At 38.9% G+C, this 16,122-nt stretch overlaps 2 protein-coding genes across 11 annotated transcripts in view; one reads left to right on the plus strand and one right to left on the minus strand.

The window, feature by feature from the left end:
• Positions 1–16,122, plus strand: part of SH3D19 (SH3 domain containing 19) — a 135,951-nt gene that overhangs the window by 20,547 nt on the left and 99,282 nt on the right. For 7 of the 10 annotated variants that reach the window (XR_008550041.1, XR_008550040.1, XM_054690478.1 and 4 more), the window contains exon 1: positions 12,465–12,588. The exons of 1 other annotated variant lie outside the window; for it this stretch is intronic. Coding sequence is in view for 6 of the 9 variants with exons in the window: in XM_054690478.1 (XP_054546453.1) it covers positions 12,537–12,588 (52 nt within the window). In the remaining 3 variants the exon portion in view is untranslated. 2 more of the 10 variants (XM_054690482.1, XM_054690485.1) reach the window with 2 other exon arrangements.
• LOC119234454 (serine protease 48-like) lies at positions 911–12,280 on the minus strand. The gene is made up of 6 exons (XM_037497396.2): positions 11,693–12,280; positions 10,592–10,636; positions 10,283–10,445; positions 6,295–6,557; positions 4,384–4,544; positions 911–1,297 (listed from the first exon to the last, which is right to left on the minus strand). The coding sequence occupies exons 1-6, from the start codon at positions 11,733–11,735 to the stop codon at positions 1,055–1,057; spliced, it is 918 nt and encodes a 305-aa protein (XP_037353293.1). The 5' UTR covers positions 11,736–12,280; the 3' UTR covers positions 911–1,054.

Below are 16,122 nucleotides of genomic sequence, written 5' to 3' on the forward strand. Positions count from 1 at the left end.
AAAAGTAAAGAGTTCAGAAAAATTTAAAGCTGAACTACATGTATGCATTTTTTATCGGGTCCCTTGCTACAGAGCTGGACAGACAAGAAACCCATAATGCAAACTACAGGCATGAAGTAAACCGTTTCTATATTTCAATAAAGACGCTTCCCTATTGCCTTTTTATAAATAGAGAAATGGTGAGGAATAATCTCCAAGCCAGTGAGCGGCACTCATAGCAGACTCAGCATTTCACAGTCCAACCCCTGACGTGAACTCAGTGGTAGAAGGTGGAGCTTTCAAATTCCACTCCTGGAACAGGGGACTGATGGGGGGGAAAGGTAGAGCTGGGGTTTTCACCAATTAAAAAGCTGCTGAGGTTTTTGGCTGTTAAGCTGCTGGGGCTTTGGCAGTTAAATTGCTGGGGCTTTGGGACAGTTAAGCTGCTAGGGCTTTGGCAGTTTGACTGCTGTTGAGGAGAGGTGCCTGCAGAGAAGTCTTCAGGTTGCCACACAGGACTTCAATTTGGACCTCTGTTTCTGTTCAGCAGATGCTATCTGGGGTAGAACAGATGGCATCTGACTGTATGCTAGTGTATCAATACTCTCTTCCTTTGTATAAATAAATCCTGTTATTGTTGTTTCACACCATGAGACCCATGCTTTTGGGTCATGTCCTACAGTTGTAAGCATAAGCGTGATCCACCAATTGGGTCAGCCCAGTTCCGTCAGGTTTATCTTTCTTCATTTCTAGTAGCCATCTAATTTATGTGAATAAATACTTACCATACTTCCTGTCTTCCTTGTTAGAAGCATAGTCATGGACCAAGAATGTCATATACAGAAGCCGCAGCCTTTTAGTAAACCTAGTCATACCAACCATTAAAACATACATCTAGACTCAATAACCTCAAAAATAGTTATTTCTAATTAGTTTAATGAGGTCATCCAGAGTTATCAGTGACCCTCCCATAGTCATCTACTCTGCCCTTGGGACTTAATTTTCATATATTCCCTTCCTAACTCTGTGCGTGGCTGTCAGCAATAGTTATTCTTTCTGTTATCCTGGTAGGATGTTAGAAGGCTCCCAGGAGAGCCAGACAGAGCAATACAACTGGGAATATGAAGTTAGATAAGTCCAGATGATTGACACCAAGGGCCTCTGCTCTTGACACAGTGGTGTTAATCCATTTTTGGTAGTAGATCACACTGGCGTACACTCCAGGAATAGACAAACCACAACCCATTCCCCAGCTTACCACTCCTATTTGTGTCCATACACCATTAATATGACATGATAGAGGCCCTCCAGAGTCACCCTAAGGAAGAGATAATAGATATGAGTATGGTGAAATAGGAACATGAAAAGGAGAGTGGTCACACGTTCCTTAGAATGGAGTGGTTGACACTGTGGAAAGCTGTGTGGAGATTCCTCAACCCACTAAAGATAGAGCTTCCATATGATCCAGCAATTCCACTCCTAGGTATTTACCCAAAGGACACAGAAACATTAATTCCAAAGAGCACCTGCACCCCTATGTTTGTAGCAGCACTATTTGCAATAGCTAAGCTTTGGAAACAACCCAAAAGCCCAAAAATAGATGACTGGATCAAGAAGATGTGGTACATATACACAATGCAATATTACTCAGCATTCTAAAAAGATAAACACATGCAAATTGCAGCAACATGGATGGAGCTGGAAGGGATCATGCTCAGCGAAATAAGCCAGAAAGAAAAAGAAAAATACTGGATGGTCTCACTCATAGCAGGAATCTAGAAAACCTAAATAAGGGACCAGGAAAAAGAATAACTATAAGAAAGAAAAAAATCAAAATCAACAAACAGCTATGAACCAGAGACAAACTATGGGGGGGGCAGGGAAAGGAGGGATTGGGGTCAAAATAAGGGGGTTGCAACTGTATGGGGAAGATAAAAATAAAATTCAAAAAAAAAAAAGAATAGAGTGGTTGAGCCTAGGGAGTTAAAGAATTCTGAAGGGACTGATCTTCATACTGCATTAGGGGGAGATCATGGGAATTCCAGAATGATAGAATTTGAAATTGGAAGAGACCTTAGCTAAATATATCATTAGTTTCAAGATAATTTTATGTGATAAAAAGAATATGATAATTTTTTCACTGTATATTTCTGTTCTTACCCCTTCCCCCTGTTTTTAATGTTAAAATAAGCCTTTTATAAATAATGGTGATAATAGTTGCTGCTGTAATCTCTTAATCTTGCTATACTTTTTGGTCATCCACACACAGTCCATCTTTCATCATTCATGAACAAAATATTATACCCAATAGCAGTTACTCTTACTCCCTCCCAAATCTCCCAACCCTAGGTCAGCCAGTAATCTACTTTCTCCCTCAGTAGATCTGCAGGTGTTGAGCATTTTGTGTAAATAGTATGTTACCTTTTATGTCTGGCTTATTTCATTTAGCATATCCTTTTCAAGATTCACCCATGTACCAATATTCCATCACTTTTTGCTAAATAGACTATTATATGAAAATACCACATTTTGTCGATGTATGAACAATTAAAAGTCACAATAAGTTAATATCAGCAATCACTGTAAATGTAAATATATCAGAATCTCCAACCAAAAGACATGGATTGGCTGAATGGATTTAAAAACAAAGACCCATCTATATGCTGCCTACAGAGAGTCAGTTGAGATGCAAGGACACATTCAGACTGAAAGTGAAGGGGTGGGTAAAGACATTCCATGCAAATGGAAGCCAAAAGAAAGTTGGCGTAGATTTACTTCTATCAGGCAAAATAGACTTTAAAATAAAGGTTCTCTAGGACAGGACATTCTATAATGATAAAACAGTCATTCCAACAATAGGATATACCATTTGTAAATATGTACCCAACATAGGAGCACTGAAATAGGAAATCTGATCAGACTTATTACTAGTGAGATTGAATTAATAATCTAAAACTTCCCAACAAACAAAAGTTCAAAACCAGACAGCTTTACTGGTAAATTCTACCCAATATTCAAATATTCTACTCAAACTCTTTCCAAATAACTGGTATTGAGAAAGTTGGAGAGTCACATAAAAAAGTGGAACTGGACCACTGTCTTAACTAAAATTAACTCAAAGTACATGAAAGACATGAATGGAAAGCCTGAAACCTCAGAGAAACTCCATGAAAAAACCATAGGTTGTAAGCTCCATGACATCTGTCTTGATTATGAGATTTTGGATTTGACACCAAAATCAAAGACAACGAAAGCAAAAATTAGGCAAGTGAGATTACATCAAACTCAAAAGCTGCACAGCAGTGGGAACCATTAATAGAATAAAAAGGCAGCCTACTAAATGGGAGGAAATATTTGCAAATCCTGTCTCAAGGAATTACTAATAAAATATATAATGAATTTTTATAACTGAATAAAAAAAAATCCTTTTGAGAGTGGGCAGAACAACTGAAGATATTTTCCCAAAGAAGACATTGTGATTACCAACAGGTACACAAAATGTTTCTGAACATCACTAATGATGAGTGAAATGCAGATCAAAACTACAATTAGATATCATCTCATATCATTAGAATGACTTATTAAAAAAGACAAGATTGAACAGATGTTCATGAGGATATGGAGAAAAGGGAATCCTTGTGTACTATTGGTGGGAATATAAATTGGTATAAGCAATATGGAAAATAGGAGATTCCTTAAAAACTTAAAAATAGAACTGCCATATGATCCAGCAATACCACATCATGGTGTTTACTGAAATAAGCAAAACACTAATTCAAAAATATATCTATACTCCCTTCATAGCATACTATTTACAGTAGCCAAGATAGGGAAACAACTTAAGTGTGATTGATGGAATTGATAAAATTCCTTATATGGATAAAGAAAGTTTTATGCATATACACAGAATATTATTCATAAAAAAGAACAAAAAAAGAATAAAATCTTGCCATTTGCAACAACTTGGGTGGACCTTGAGGGAATTATGCTAAATGAAATCTTTTGGGCAGAAAGATACTATATGATCTTTCTCATAAGTGGAATATAAAAACAAAAACAAAAAATCAAATCAAATCTTTAGAATAGATGGTGCTTCCCAGAGGCAGGGGTTGGGAGGTTCAAAAGATATGCACTTAAAGTTACAAAAGTAATGTGTTGGGGCTATAATGTACAGCATGGTGACTATATTCAACAGTGCAATATTTGGAAGTTACTAAGAGAGTAGATCTTAAAAGTTCTCATCACAGGAAAAATAATTATAACTGTAGTGGTAGAGGTTAACTAGACTTATTTCATGACCACTTCCTAATAAAATACATATGTTGAATATAATATAGGGCTGTCAGTTATACCTCAATAAAAACATAAGATTACATTTAAAAAATTTTAAAAATAAACCCTTACCTTGCAACTATCCTTTGTTTTACCAGCACAAATCATGTCATCCTGGATAATGGCTTCCAACTGTGGTAGCAGGGGAGCTAATGGATTATGGAGTTCTTCACAATGCTTTTGGCTAATAATCGGTACTTCTGCTTCCTGAAGAATGGTAGCATAATTATTAACTGTGGAGACAGACAGGAATGAAAGGTTAAAGCAACCTGGAATGATGCAGGGGCAACATGCAGTCATAACGTTCAGAAATGTCTGAATGGGAATCCAAACTGGAGCACAGCCACTTTCCAATCATATTTGTTAATGGAAGGATCTTTTTGTGAATCTAAAACAGTGGAGTAATATTCCATTGTGTATATATACCACATCATCTTGATCCAGTCATCTGTTTTCGTGCATTTGATTCTTTCCAGGTTTTACCTATTATAAATAGTGCTGCAGTAAACATAGGGGTACAGGTGGTCTTTTGAATCAATGTTTTTGTGTCCGTTGGGTAGATCCCTAGGAGTGGAATTGCTGGGTCATATGATAGCTCCATTTTTAGTAGACTGAGGAACCTCCAGATAGCTCTCCATAGTGGTTGGACCAGTTTGCACTCCCACCAGCAATGTGGGAGAGTTCCTTTTTCACCACATCCTATGTGCCATTCTTACTGTTGTAAGGTGGTATCTCAGTGTGGTTTTGATTTGCATTTCCCTGATGATAAGGGATATTGAACATTTTTTCACGTGCCTGTTGTCTATTTGCATTTCCTCTTTGGAGAAAATGTCTTTTAAGTTCTTCTGCCCATTTCTTGACTGAATTGTTTACTTTGTTTTTGTTGAGTCATGTGAGTTCTTTGTATGCCTTTGTGACCAGTCCCTTATCAGTTGTGTGGAGGGCAAAAATTTTTTCCCAATCAATGGGGTGTCTCTTTGTTTTTGTTAATGTCTCTTGCTGTACAGAAGCTTTTCAGTTTGAGATAATCCCAGGTGTTTATCTTTTGTGGTATACATACACAATGCAATATTACTCAGCTATCAAAAAAGATAAACTCATGCCATTCCCAGCAATGTGGATGGAGCTAGAAGGAATTATGCTCAGTGAAATAAGTCAGAAGGAAAAAGAAAAATATCGGATGGTTTCACTTATAGCAGGAATATAGGGGACCCCAATAAGACATCAGTGTAAAAAAAAATAGCAGTACAAAACTTAACCAAACAAAAACAGACAATTATAAATCAGAGACATCCTGCAGGGGAGGAGGAGGGAGAGGGATCAGACGGAGGGAGGGAGGAGCACAGGGGACTGAGGTGATGGTGCACTGGTACCTTGGGGAAGGAAATTCTATGGATATGGGGACTACACCTGAGGCGAAGGGAAGCAAATATTGTTTAAAAATGAAAAAGGATGTAAAAAATAATTAAAAAAATAGGACAGTGGATATTTATAATTTTTCTTTGTTTGAGGTCATTCTAATGTGCAATGTGGGGACTTCCTAGTATTTTAAACGGCAATTCTGATAAATTTTGAATAAGATGTGAGCATTCTAAAATATTCTAAAACTTTATTCTTTCCCACTTTTCTGTCCAGATAATTTCCTGTCTTGTCTTAAGTCCATTCTGGGAAAAAGTCAACACAACCTTTTATTAACAAATTTTCCCAAAAACGTTAACATTTTCCCCAAACTTTAATTCAGACCTATTAACTTGTGAACTAGGTAATTATGTTCTAAAATTCTAGTATTTACTTTTCTAGCTATAGCTAGATTCTAGGCAGATGAAAGGTATTTTATTGGTAGACTTAAAAGATACCGTCAATAGGTTGATCTAGTTTTGATGACAAATATTTGCCATTATGGTGATATACCTGCAATGTGAATATTCTAGTGGCTGCAAGAGGATGATATATAAATCAACTCCTTTCTCCATCCATTTTTACCTGCTTGATTAAGTTTTCCCCATCCAGTCACCCAACAGAACTCTGGAATCGTCAGCTTCTCTGTGTTATTGGGCAAGCAAATGGGCATGATGAGAGAAGTGAAGGTGACTTTGGAGGACAATTTCACCAAGGCAATGTCTGCAGTTGTTTCTTCAAACTTGGGATGTGTGATGATTTTGGACACTTTGTACACCTTGCCTTCTTTTAAACTATTTACTTCAAGCATTCCCAGCTTCACAGAATAGAAGAAATGAAAGGAGTTCCTAATAGAAAGAAAAAGAGAAGAATAAAAATGTAGCTTGCTTATGGAGAAGAATAAAAATGTAGCTTGCTTATGAGCTACTGCTGGGTAAGACAAGCTGCCTACAGGTTAGCACCAAGTTTCTAGGCAAGAAGGGAGGGTGACAGACTGAGAATTAACCAGGTGGCTTCCAGCTTGCACTATAGTCGATTTATCTCCTTTTCTATTCCCTTCCCTCTCTGACCACTTTTTATTTTGTTGTTTGCTGTTTCTAAGCTCTCTTCTTACATGCTTGTAGCTAGAGTTTTATCCTGTATTTTCTCCCTGGTTTTCGCATTCACCTCTCCCATTCTCTGTGATTTTATACATCATATTCTTAATAGTTACCTTTTATTTTTTTATTGCCAGTTTTTATTTCTCAGCACAAAATTTATAAGCAAAATTTTAATGAATTATTTTTGAAACACCAAAGTCCACTGAGGTATTTTGTTTGCACATATGTGTTATGTACCTAGAAAAAAATCCCAGGATTTTCCCTCCTGTATTTTTTCATCAGCATGATGCCTGCTGATGTTATAAGTACAATGAAACCAAACTAATATGACTGGAGCAGGTTGTTCTCCCATTTTTCTAGATTTTTGAGATGTACATCAAATATGGGATTGATCATCAGATTGCCTGTGAGGTTCATCATATTTTTCCCAGCTCTCTGATCATCAGTGATTTCAAATCTTCCAGTAATTTGCTTCATCATCACACATTGAAAATGGATAATGATGACTTTATAGCATACTCCAATAAGAACCTGGCGTTCACCTCTCTTTTCAGTATTTGTTGATGCTGTTGAGAGTACGAGCCAGGATTTTCACCACACCATTATGGAGGCACAGAAAGATGGCAGAAAGAGTAAATAAAAATTTAAAGTCTGATCAGTTTTATGCATTTATATATGTCATTTAAAATGTTTAATAAGATGTGCAAAGTAAGTAAATAACAAGTTCTCTAACCTTCCCTTGGCTTACACTATCCAAAAACAAATCACTTTCAACTCTTAGCTCTTTCTTTTAGTATTCCTTAGTATTTTCAAGAAATCCTATATATTGCTATTGAAATTTTTTTCTTTCACTTTTAGAATTGTGGAAGGTAAAGATTGGCCACCAACCAGTGCCAGTCCCTTACTTTTCATCCATCTACCTAACCTAGTATTATAACTTTTTTTAGATCAGTATTTATGTATTATGTCTGTCTGCTCTTGTGACTGTATAAGTATTCACTGCCATATGAGTGTGATTTTATTTCTGGGCTCTCTATTTGGTTCCATTGGTCAGTGTGTCTGTTTTTGTTCCAGTACCAAACTGTTTTAATTATTATGGCTTTGTAGTACAGCTTGAAGTCTGGAAGTGTGACACCTCTTTTCTCCTTTGTTTTCATTAGTAGAGCTTTGGCTATTTGTGGTTTTTTGTGGTTCCATATGAATTTTATCAGTATTTGTTCTATTTCTTTGAAGAATGTCATTGAGATTTTTATTGGAATAATGTTGAATCTGTATATTGCTTTTGGTAGGATGGCCATTTTAGTAATGTTAATTTTTCCAATCCATGAGCAGGGGATGTCTTTCCATTTCTTTGTGTCGTCTTCTATTTCTTTTAACGGTGTTTTATAAATTTCTTTGTATAGGTCTTTCACCTCTTGTTGTTTGTTTCACCTCTTTTATTCCCAAGTATTTGATTTTTTTTTTGTTTAGATTATAAAAGGGATGGTTTTCTTGATTTCTTCTTCTTCAGATTGATTATGTATAGGAAGGCTACTGATTTTTGCTGTTTATTGCAGCACTTTTTATAATAGGTAAAACCTGGAAACAACTCAAATGCCCCAAAATAGATGACTGGATCAAGAAGATATGGCATATATACACAATGGAATTTTATTCAGCAATCAAAAAAGATAAACTCATGCCATTCACAGCAATGTGGATGGAACTAGAAGGAATTATGCTCAGTGAAATAAGCCAGAAGAAAAAAGAGAAATATCTGATGGTTTCACTTATAGCAGGAATATAGGGGGACCAAATAAGACATCAGTGTAAAAAAATAATAACAATACCAAACACAACAAAGCAAACACAGACAATTGTAAATCAGAGACATCCTGCAGGGGAGGAGGAAGGAGCACAGGGGATTGAGGTGATGGTGCATGGGTGCATTGGAGAAGGAAATTCTATGGGGACTACACCTGAGGGGGGAAAGCAAATATTGCTTGAAAATGAACAATGGAGCCTCCCCAGTGGCGCAGCAGTTGAGCGCGCTGGGCTGCAAAGCTGCCCGCAGCCTCTGCAGCACCAGTTCTATCCCCGGCCACCGGCCCCCGGGCGAGAGTCCCACATGGCACACAGACCTCTCCTGCCGCCCACTGCTCCCCTAAGCAGTGTATTTCTTCATCAGTCTGCCTGTTCTGTTCGCCGCTCTGGCTCTGATGAATTCTCTCACCCTCCCGTGCTTCTGATTGTACCCAGTGTTTGTATAAATAAGTAAATAAATCTTTAAAAAAAAAATAAAAATGAACAATGATGTAAAAAATTAAAAAAAAAAAACTTTTAAATAAATCAATAAATATTCACTACCCAGCCATATTGGGTACTGTAATTACATTTCTTGTAAAACTTTTGCTTCTCCTGGAGTTATGAAGTGGTCTCACTTTTTTGTTTTCTTAGTTTTCTATATACTTATCACTAATTCATCATTCATTCCCCAGACTGTTCCAGAAGTATTAATCTCTCAGTATGTTGAAAGCTGTCACATATTCTATTCAATACAATTTTCTTTTTTCGGAGTCCTCTGCTCTAACCCTGGCAATCAGTCACAAATCTTTATGATTTTCTTGGGGATTCTCTTCTATGATATATTCCCTTTTTTCTGGGAACCACTTTTTCCTCCCTTTATTTTGGGGAGGCACATTCTTCTGGGGCTTCAGGAGGAAATGTGCATCAGAGGTAATATTTTTGCTGCTTTGTATATTTGAACATATTTCTATTCCATGTTTGAATGACAGTTTGTATATAGGTAGAACTCTAGTTTAGAAATAATTTCCTTCAGCATTTTGTAGTTATTTTCTATTTCCTTTGCCCATTTAGAGTTGTTATACTGAAAAGTCTTGTCATTTTGATTTCTTTATCTGCTGGTTCCTATTTCATATCAAGTTACTACAAAGCTTAACGTCTTAAAATAAACATTTATTTGTTTCTGTGAATCATGAATCTGGTGTGACTTAACCACTGCCTTCAACTCAAGTTTTCTCACTAGGCTGCATTTGTCTCAAGACTCCACTCAGGGAAAATGTGCTTCTAAGGTCACTTGTTACAGGCAGGCTTCAAATCTTCACCGACTGTTGCCTGGAGACATCAAGTTTATATGGGCTTCTCTCTTGGGCTACTCATCACAAGGCGCTTTGTTTCTCTCAGAACAGTAGCTCTAGAGAGAGCACAGATTGTGTTTGTGACCCAAAAAAGCCTAAGACAAAACCCTCTGACTGGCATTAGGAAGTGATTTGCAAAAATTATGAAATGGCTCTAATATAATGCCTGTCTCTTTTATTTCTTTCCTACCTGTATGCTTTGTCCCTAGACCAAGGGAACCTACTAGGTTTTCTTCCACCTACCGGTCTTCTCACCTTCATTGATTGTGGGTTTGTTAATGAAATTACTCAGGTATTTACGAGAACTTATTTAGAGAGCAACCAGCTAGAACTCACCTGCGTATGCAGTGTGCTGCCGTCAGCACCCACTGCTTACTGATGAGGGAGCCCCCACAGATATGTTTCTGGTTATAGCGCAGGCTGACCTGCCAAGGCCAGCGCCCCGCAGCACTGTTCTGGCCGCCCACAATGCGGCTTGAGTAAACAGGTCGTCCACACACTAGAGGGAGGGAAGCGTGAAAATCTGGGTATGGTGTTTGTCTGGTCCCCATCTTATCTCCAAACTCTCATCCATTCCTAGGGCCTGAGTCCTCCCTAACCTTCCTGCCCATTCTAGTCAGTTTGGCCCCAAGTGAGAGCACTCACCTGGTTGCAGATCTTTCTTTTGGGAAGGAGAACATGAGCAGGATCCTAAGACAGACACACTGAATCATTAACATGTAATAATATATCTACTGAACCAAGAGATTTCCTGCATATTTAAATTTCTCTGATAGGTGTTAAAGGCCAAATGTTTATAAATGTCATGATATTTATGTATATAACTGCTTTTTTTAGCAGCATACATGGAACATAATTCAACTTTTATTAATCATTCAAGGCTATCATTAGAGATATCAGGTGTTTAGGCTGTAAATAAAGTGATGCTTTTGAGATTTATAAGCTATTTAAAATTTTAAACAAGATTTATTTATGCATACAAGAGTTGGGGTGTAGGCCAGACATGGGGTGGGGTGGAGAGGTGAGAGGATTCACCAGAGGCACCGGGAAACAGAACAGGCAGATCTGCTGAAATACACTGCTGAGGGGAGCAGTGGGCGAGACAGGAGAGGTCTGCTGCATCATGTGGGTTAGCTCCCTGGCCGGGGATTGAACTCATGCTGCAGTGGCTGTGGATAGCTTCATAGTGCTGAGACTTAACCCCTTGCACTACCAGGGAGGCCCCAGCTATTTAATTTTTTTCCTATTTAACAGTAATGGATTTTTGCAGTGTTTGTGGGGATTTTTTTTGTTTTTGCTACTGTCAGCCTACCTTGCTTTTAAATCACTGTGGTCCATAAAAATAAATGAACAAGTTTATGCCTGAAATCAGCATTTGCACTGCCAGTTCCTACTGCTTGAAATGCTCTTTTCTGGTATCCTCTTAGCTAAGTCACTCATCTCATGTAGGTATTGGCTCAAATGCCTCCTTTGTGAAACCTTCCCTGACTACCCTATTTGAAATTAGCAACACACCTCCCAGCCCTGTACTCTAAGGTCAGGATCCTGAAGGGATCATAGTTTTGTTTACTGCTTTACCCTAGAGCCTTGGAAGGGTGTCTGGCATGATAGTATCCTCTTAGGGCTTTCTTAGGGCACACTATTCCTAAGTAACATCCCATGGGAGATGTGTCAGATTTCTCTGTATGCCTTCTTGGGTTAAAAACCTTTGCCTCTCCCTTCCCCTGCTCTTCCCCAGGGGCTCACCCAGCAGTAGGAACAGTAGGAAGGCAAAACCGACAGGGCGCATGTCTTCTGTCCTTAGAATCAGCAAGTCCTGTTTCCTGGACTCAGGCTCCTAGGGAGAAGCCACCTGGGCGGCAGTCAAAGCAGTGGGATCAGGACCAGCTTCTCCTCCTCACCTGAGTCCTTTGCTTCACCAGCTTCTCTCCTTTGATCTTTACTTCAGACTGGCTAGTGAGGGGACAAGAGTTAAGTGCAGCTGCTGGGGCCTCAGGTGCCTCCTGTTGTCCTGGGGGAGCAGGGTGTCTGAGGTATGTGCCTCACTAGGGTGGGTCTGAGGACACTAGAAAGAACAGAGCCCTATGTAGAGTAAGGAAATGGAAAGATGTACAGGTTTCTTCAAAGAAAGAAATGGAAATGAGGAAATTATTCTAGTTCCTGGCTAATTTTTTGTTTGCTTTCATTTTGGTTACAGTGCTGGCCATAGATTATACTCAAGTTCTATTGATATTTTCTGGGAAGTAGGTTCTAAGATAGATTTGTGTGCAAGAAGTTTGTTATTAGAGGCCTGATCGATTCCTGGGGTGGGGCTGGGGATGGAGCAAGGGTGGAAGTAGGACTGGGTAGGAGAGTTGCATCACAATGCAGCAGATGCCTCCCAGCCCTATAAGTCACTCTGCAGCTGGGGTAGCCCTTAGAGATGTCCTGAACAGAGGCAAGGCTGGGCCCTAGGACGTCTGTGTGATTGGATGCACTGCCATCCCAGGATGGAGCTTTGCCTTGGGTAAGGCGGCTCTTTGGCAGTTCTTGGGATAGGATTTAGCTGTGATGTCTCAGCAGCCAATACTCCTGTTTGCTAGAAGAATGAATGTTTCAGTCCTTATTGGTGCTCTGGGTAGCACAGTACAGCATGTGGAAGTGTAAGGATCATTCTTTGGGTCTATTAATCAAACAAACTTATGCCTTAAGCTGAGAATTGTTATCAGGGAACTTCTAAGGTAATTTCCGACTATTTTATTTTTCTAAAACTTTTTCATTTCCTTGTTGCTCTAGTATACAGATCCCTGATCTTCCCTCACATTCTTTTTCCTCCCTACTTATGTGGTATCCTAGATTTTGTGAGTTTATATTTTTAATTTTCTACAGTATTAATTATGCCTTGCTTGAATTCTGTAATGTTATCTTAAGAAAAAAATCCTGAGGAGATCTTATTAACATGAACAGTGTCCCACTGAGAATATATTGTAATCATTCTTTGAATCCTATACTTTGTATAATTTTGTATTTGGAGAATTAATTTTTTCAAAGTTATGGCTATTTTCTTCATATGTTAGGAAGGCCTTTTAATGACTTAGATTTAATTTACTTTATCCTTGCAGTTATTTTAATGAAAATCTTCATTTTCAAACAATTATTCTATTGGTATTTAATTTAACAAAATTTGAGCAATGAGTTTTCATTTTGCTGTTGCTTGTAAACACGATATTGTCAAAATTCCATTTTTTTACTACTTGTCATTTTAGCACATCCTGTTGTTTTAATTAGTATCTTATGAAATTCATAAATTGACTCAGCATTGACCAGTCATCTTCCATGCATACCAAAGTCCCAGGAAAAGGATAGGAGTAAAATCATACATTTTTATATGGGTTATATTCTTAGACTACCCTCTGGTCACAGATACTGGGAGTTAATACTCTGTCCAATGAACATCTTCCCTAACCCCAATACACTGGTGAGCACAACCATCAAGTGCTTTCAGTGGATCCACTTAGCTGGAGACCTAGGTATTCTTCCCCAAATACCTCTGTTTAAATTTCTCCACACCTCTCTTTAACCCATGACTCCAAGTCAATTTTAGCCTTCCTTATCCTTGGTTTAGATCTTTCCCTTACTCTACAAATGGAAGACAGATATTTAAGATAGCCCTGATATTCTGATATTCTCATCTTGTTCAGTCATTTATCAAGAAGAGAAAAATGAGTCAGTTTTGAAGTTTGGTTATTAAGAGATTATAGCTTCCATCTTAGTTTTTTTCTTGTCTTTTTCTGTTGCATAAATTAACCCATTTATTATAGGCTGGCAGTTTTTTTAAATTGTGAACTTCTGGTCTTTCACTGCCTTCAGTCTCCTGATGGCAGGCCTTACTGTAATGGCAGAAGTGGCATTGTAGGTCCAGGCACCATCCACTGCGTTTTTATGCAGGCTCCATAGTGCCAGGTCCCCACAGCTCACCTCTCCATCTTGGTTTTGCCACAGAAGGAACAAGTGTATTTGGCATTTTTTGCTGTATTCAATTTTCTTCACTGGTTTCACGTGGTATTTTTCTTGTGATTTAGTTTGCTTAGCATAATTACCCTCCATTTCCATCTATGTTGTCTCAAACAGCAAGGTTTTGACTTTATTTTTTTTTTTTTAAAGATTTATTTATTTATTTGTTTACACAAGCACTGGGTATAGTCAGAGGCACAGGAGGGTGAGAGAATTCGCCAGACCCAGAGCGGAGAGCAGGCAGGAGAGATCTGCATGCCATGTGGGACCCTCACCCGGTGGCCAGGGATCGAACCGGTGCTGCAGAGGTTGCGGACAGCTTCACAGCCCAGCACTCAACCGCTGCGCCACTGGGGAGGCCCTTGACTTTATTTTTTTAATAGCTGAGTAGTATTCTTTTGTGTATGTATATACTATGTCATCCTATCCACCTATGTGTCTTTGTTATTTAGGTTGTTTCCATAATTCAGCTGCAGGGAACATAGCAGTGCACATATCCCTTCACATTGGTGGTTTGTATTCTTCAGATAGATACTGAGGACTGGAATTGTTGGATCATATGGTAGGTCTATTTTTAATGTTTTGAGAAACTTCCATATTGTTTCCCCTAGGGACTACATCAGTCTGCAAGCCCGCCAACAGTGTGTGAAGTTCGTTTTTCTGTACACCTTTGAAATACTTGCTGTTTCTTGTCTTTTTGATAGGGGCCACTCTCATGGGCGTGAAGTAGTATCTCATTGTGGTTTTGAATCTAAGTGATAATGAGCATTTTTTTCATGTGCTCGTTGGCCTTTCTGTATGTCTTTTATGGAGAAGGGTCTATTTAAAGCTTCTGTCCATTTTTTGATTGGGTTATTTGTTTTCCTTTAGTTGAGTTTTGTGGCTTCTTTGTAAATTTCGGATTTTAGCCCCTTGTTGAATTATGATGTGCAAACATTTTCTCTCATTCAGTAGGATATCTTTGTCTTATCATTTTATTTTTTATTTTTTCAAAAGATTTATTTACACAAGAACCGGGGTATAGGCCAGATGTGCGGGAGGGTGAGAGAATTCACCCAGAGCCAGAGCGAGGAGCAGAACAGGCAGAAGGACTGAAGTACACTGCTGAGGGGAGCAGCGGGCAAGACAGGAGAGGTCTGCTGTGCCATGTGGGACCCTAGCTGGCCGGGATTGAACCGGCGCTGCAGAGACTGCGGACAGCTTCACAGTGCTGCGCTCAACTGCCTACGCCACCAGGGGAGTTCCTGTCTTTTCATTTTAATGATAGTTTCTTTTTCTTTGCAGAATCTTTAGTTTGATGAAATCTCTTTTGTTTGTTTTTGCTTTTGTTTCCCTTGCTATTGGAATTGAGTCCCCAAGATATCCCTGAAGCCTAACTATCAAGGTGCATTTTGTCTGTTTTCTTCTATGGGTTTTATGGCTTCAGATCTTACATCCAAATCTTTACTCCATTTGAGTTAATTAATTTTTTGTGTCTAGTGTGAGCTAATGGTCATTTCATTTGTTTGAATGTGGTTGCCCAGTTTTGTACGTGTTATTTGTTGACGAGATTTTCCTTTCTCCAATGGATACTCTTGCTCCATGTCATAACTGTCCATATAAGTATGGGTTAATTTCTGGGCTCTTAATTCTATTCCATTGATCTGTGTGTCCAGTTTTATTCCAAATACAATTCTTTTTTATTATTATTATTTATTTTTTATTTATTTATACAAGCACTGGGTACAGTCAGAAGTGCAGGAGGGTGAGAGAATTCACCAGAGCCAGAGCAGGGAGCAGAGCAGGCAGAAGGACCGAAGTACACTGCTGAGGGGAGCAGCGGGTGGCAGGAGAGGTCTGTGCACCATGTGGGACCCTCCTCCGGTGGCCGGGGAGCTGCCAGGGATCGAACCGGTGCTGTAGAGGCTGCAGGCAGCTTCACAACCCAGCACTCAACCGCTGCGCCACTGGAGAGGCCCTACAATTCTATTTTGATTACTGTAGCTTTAAAGCTATAGTATGATGCTGGCCATGGGTTTGGCATATGTGGTAGGGCTTCCATTTTAGGTGCTTTCACTTTATCTCAAATTACTCACTCTGCGGGGAGCCAGCTACAATGAGGCTAAACTTCAGAGAGGCCTATGTGAGTGATCTTATAAGTGGATCTGCTGAGGTCTGCCATAGAATATGAGTTAGCTTGAAAC

The sequence above is a fragment of the Talpa occidentalis genome, unplaced genomic scaffold (genome assembly GCF_014898055.3).
Source record: "Talpa occidentalis isolate TD23 unplaced genomic scaffold, MPIMG_talOcc4v2.1 talOcc4.8, whole genome shotgun sequence".
NCBI classification, from domain to species: domain Eukaryota; kingdom Metazoa; phylum Chordata; class Mammalia; order Eulipotyphla; family Talpidae; genus Talpa; species Talpa occidentalis.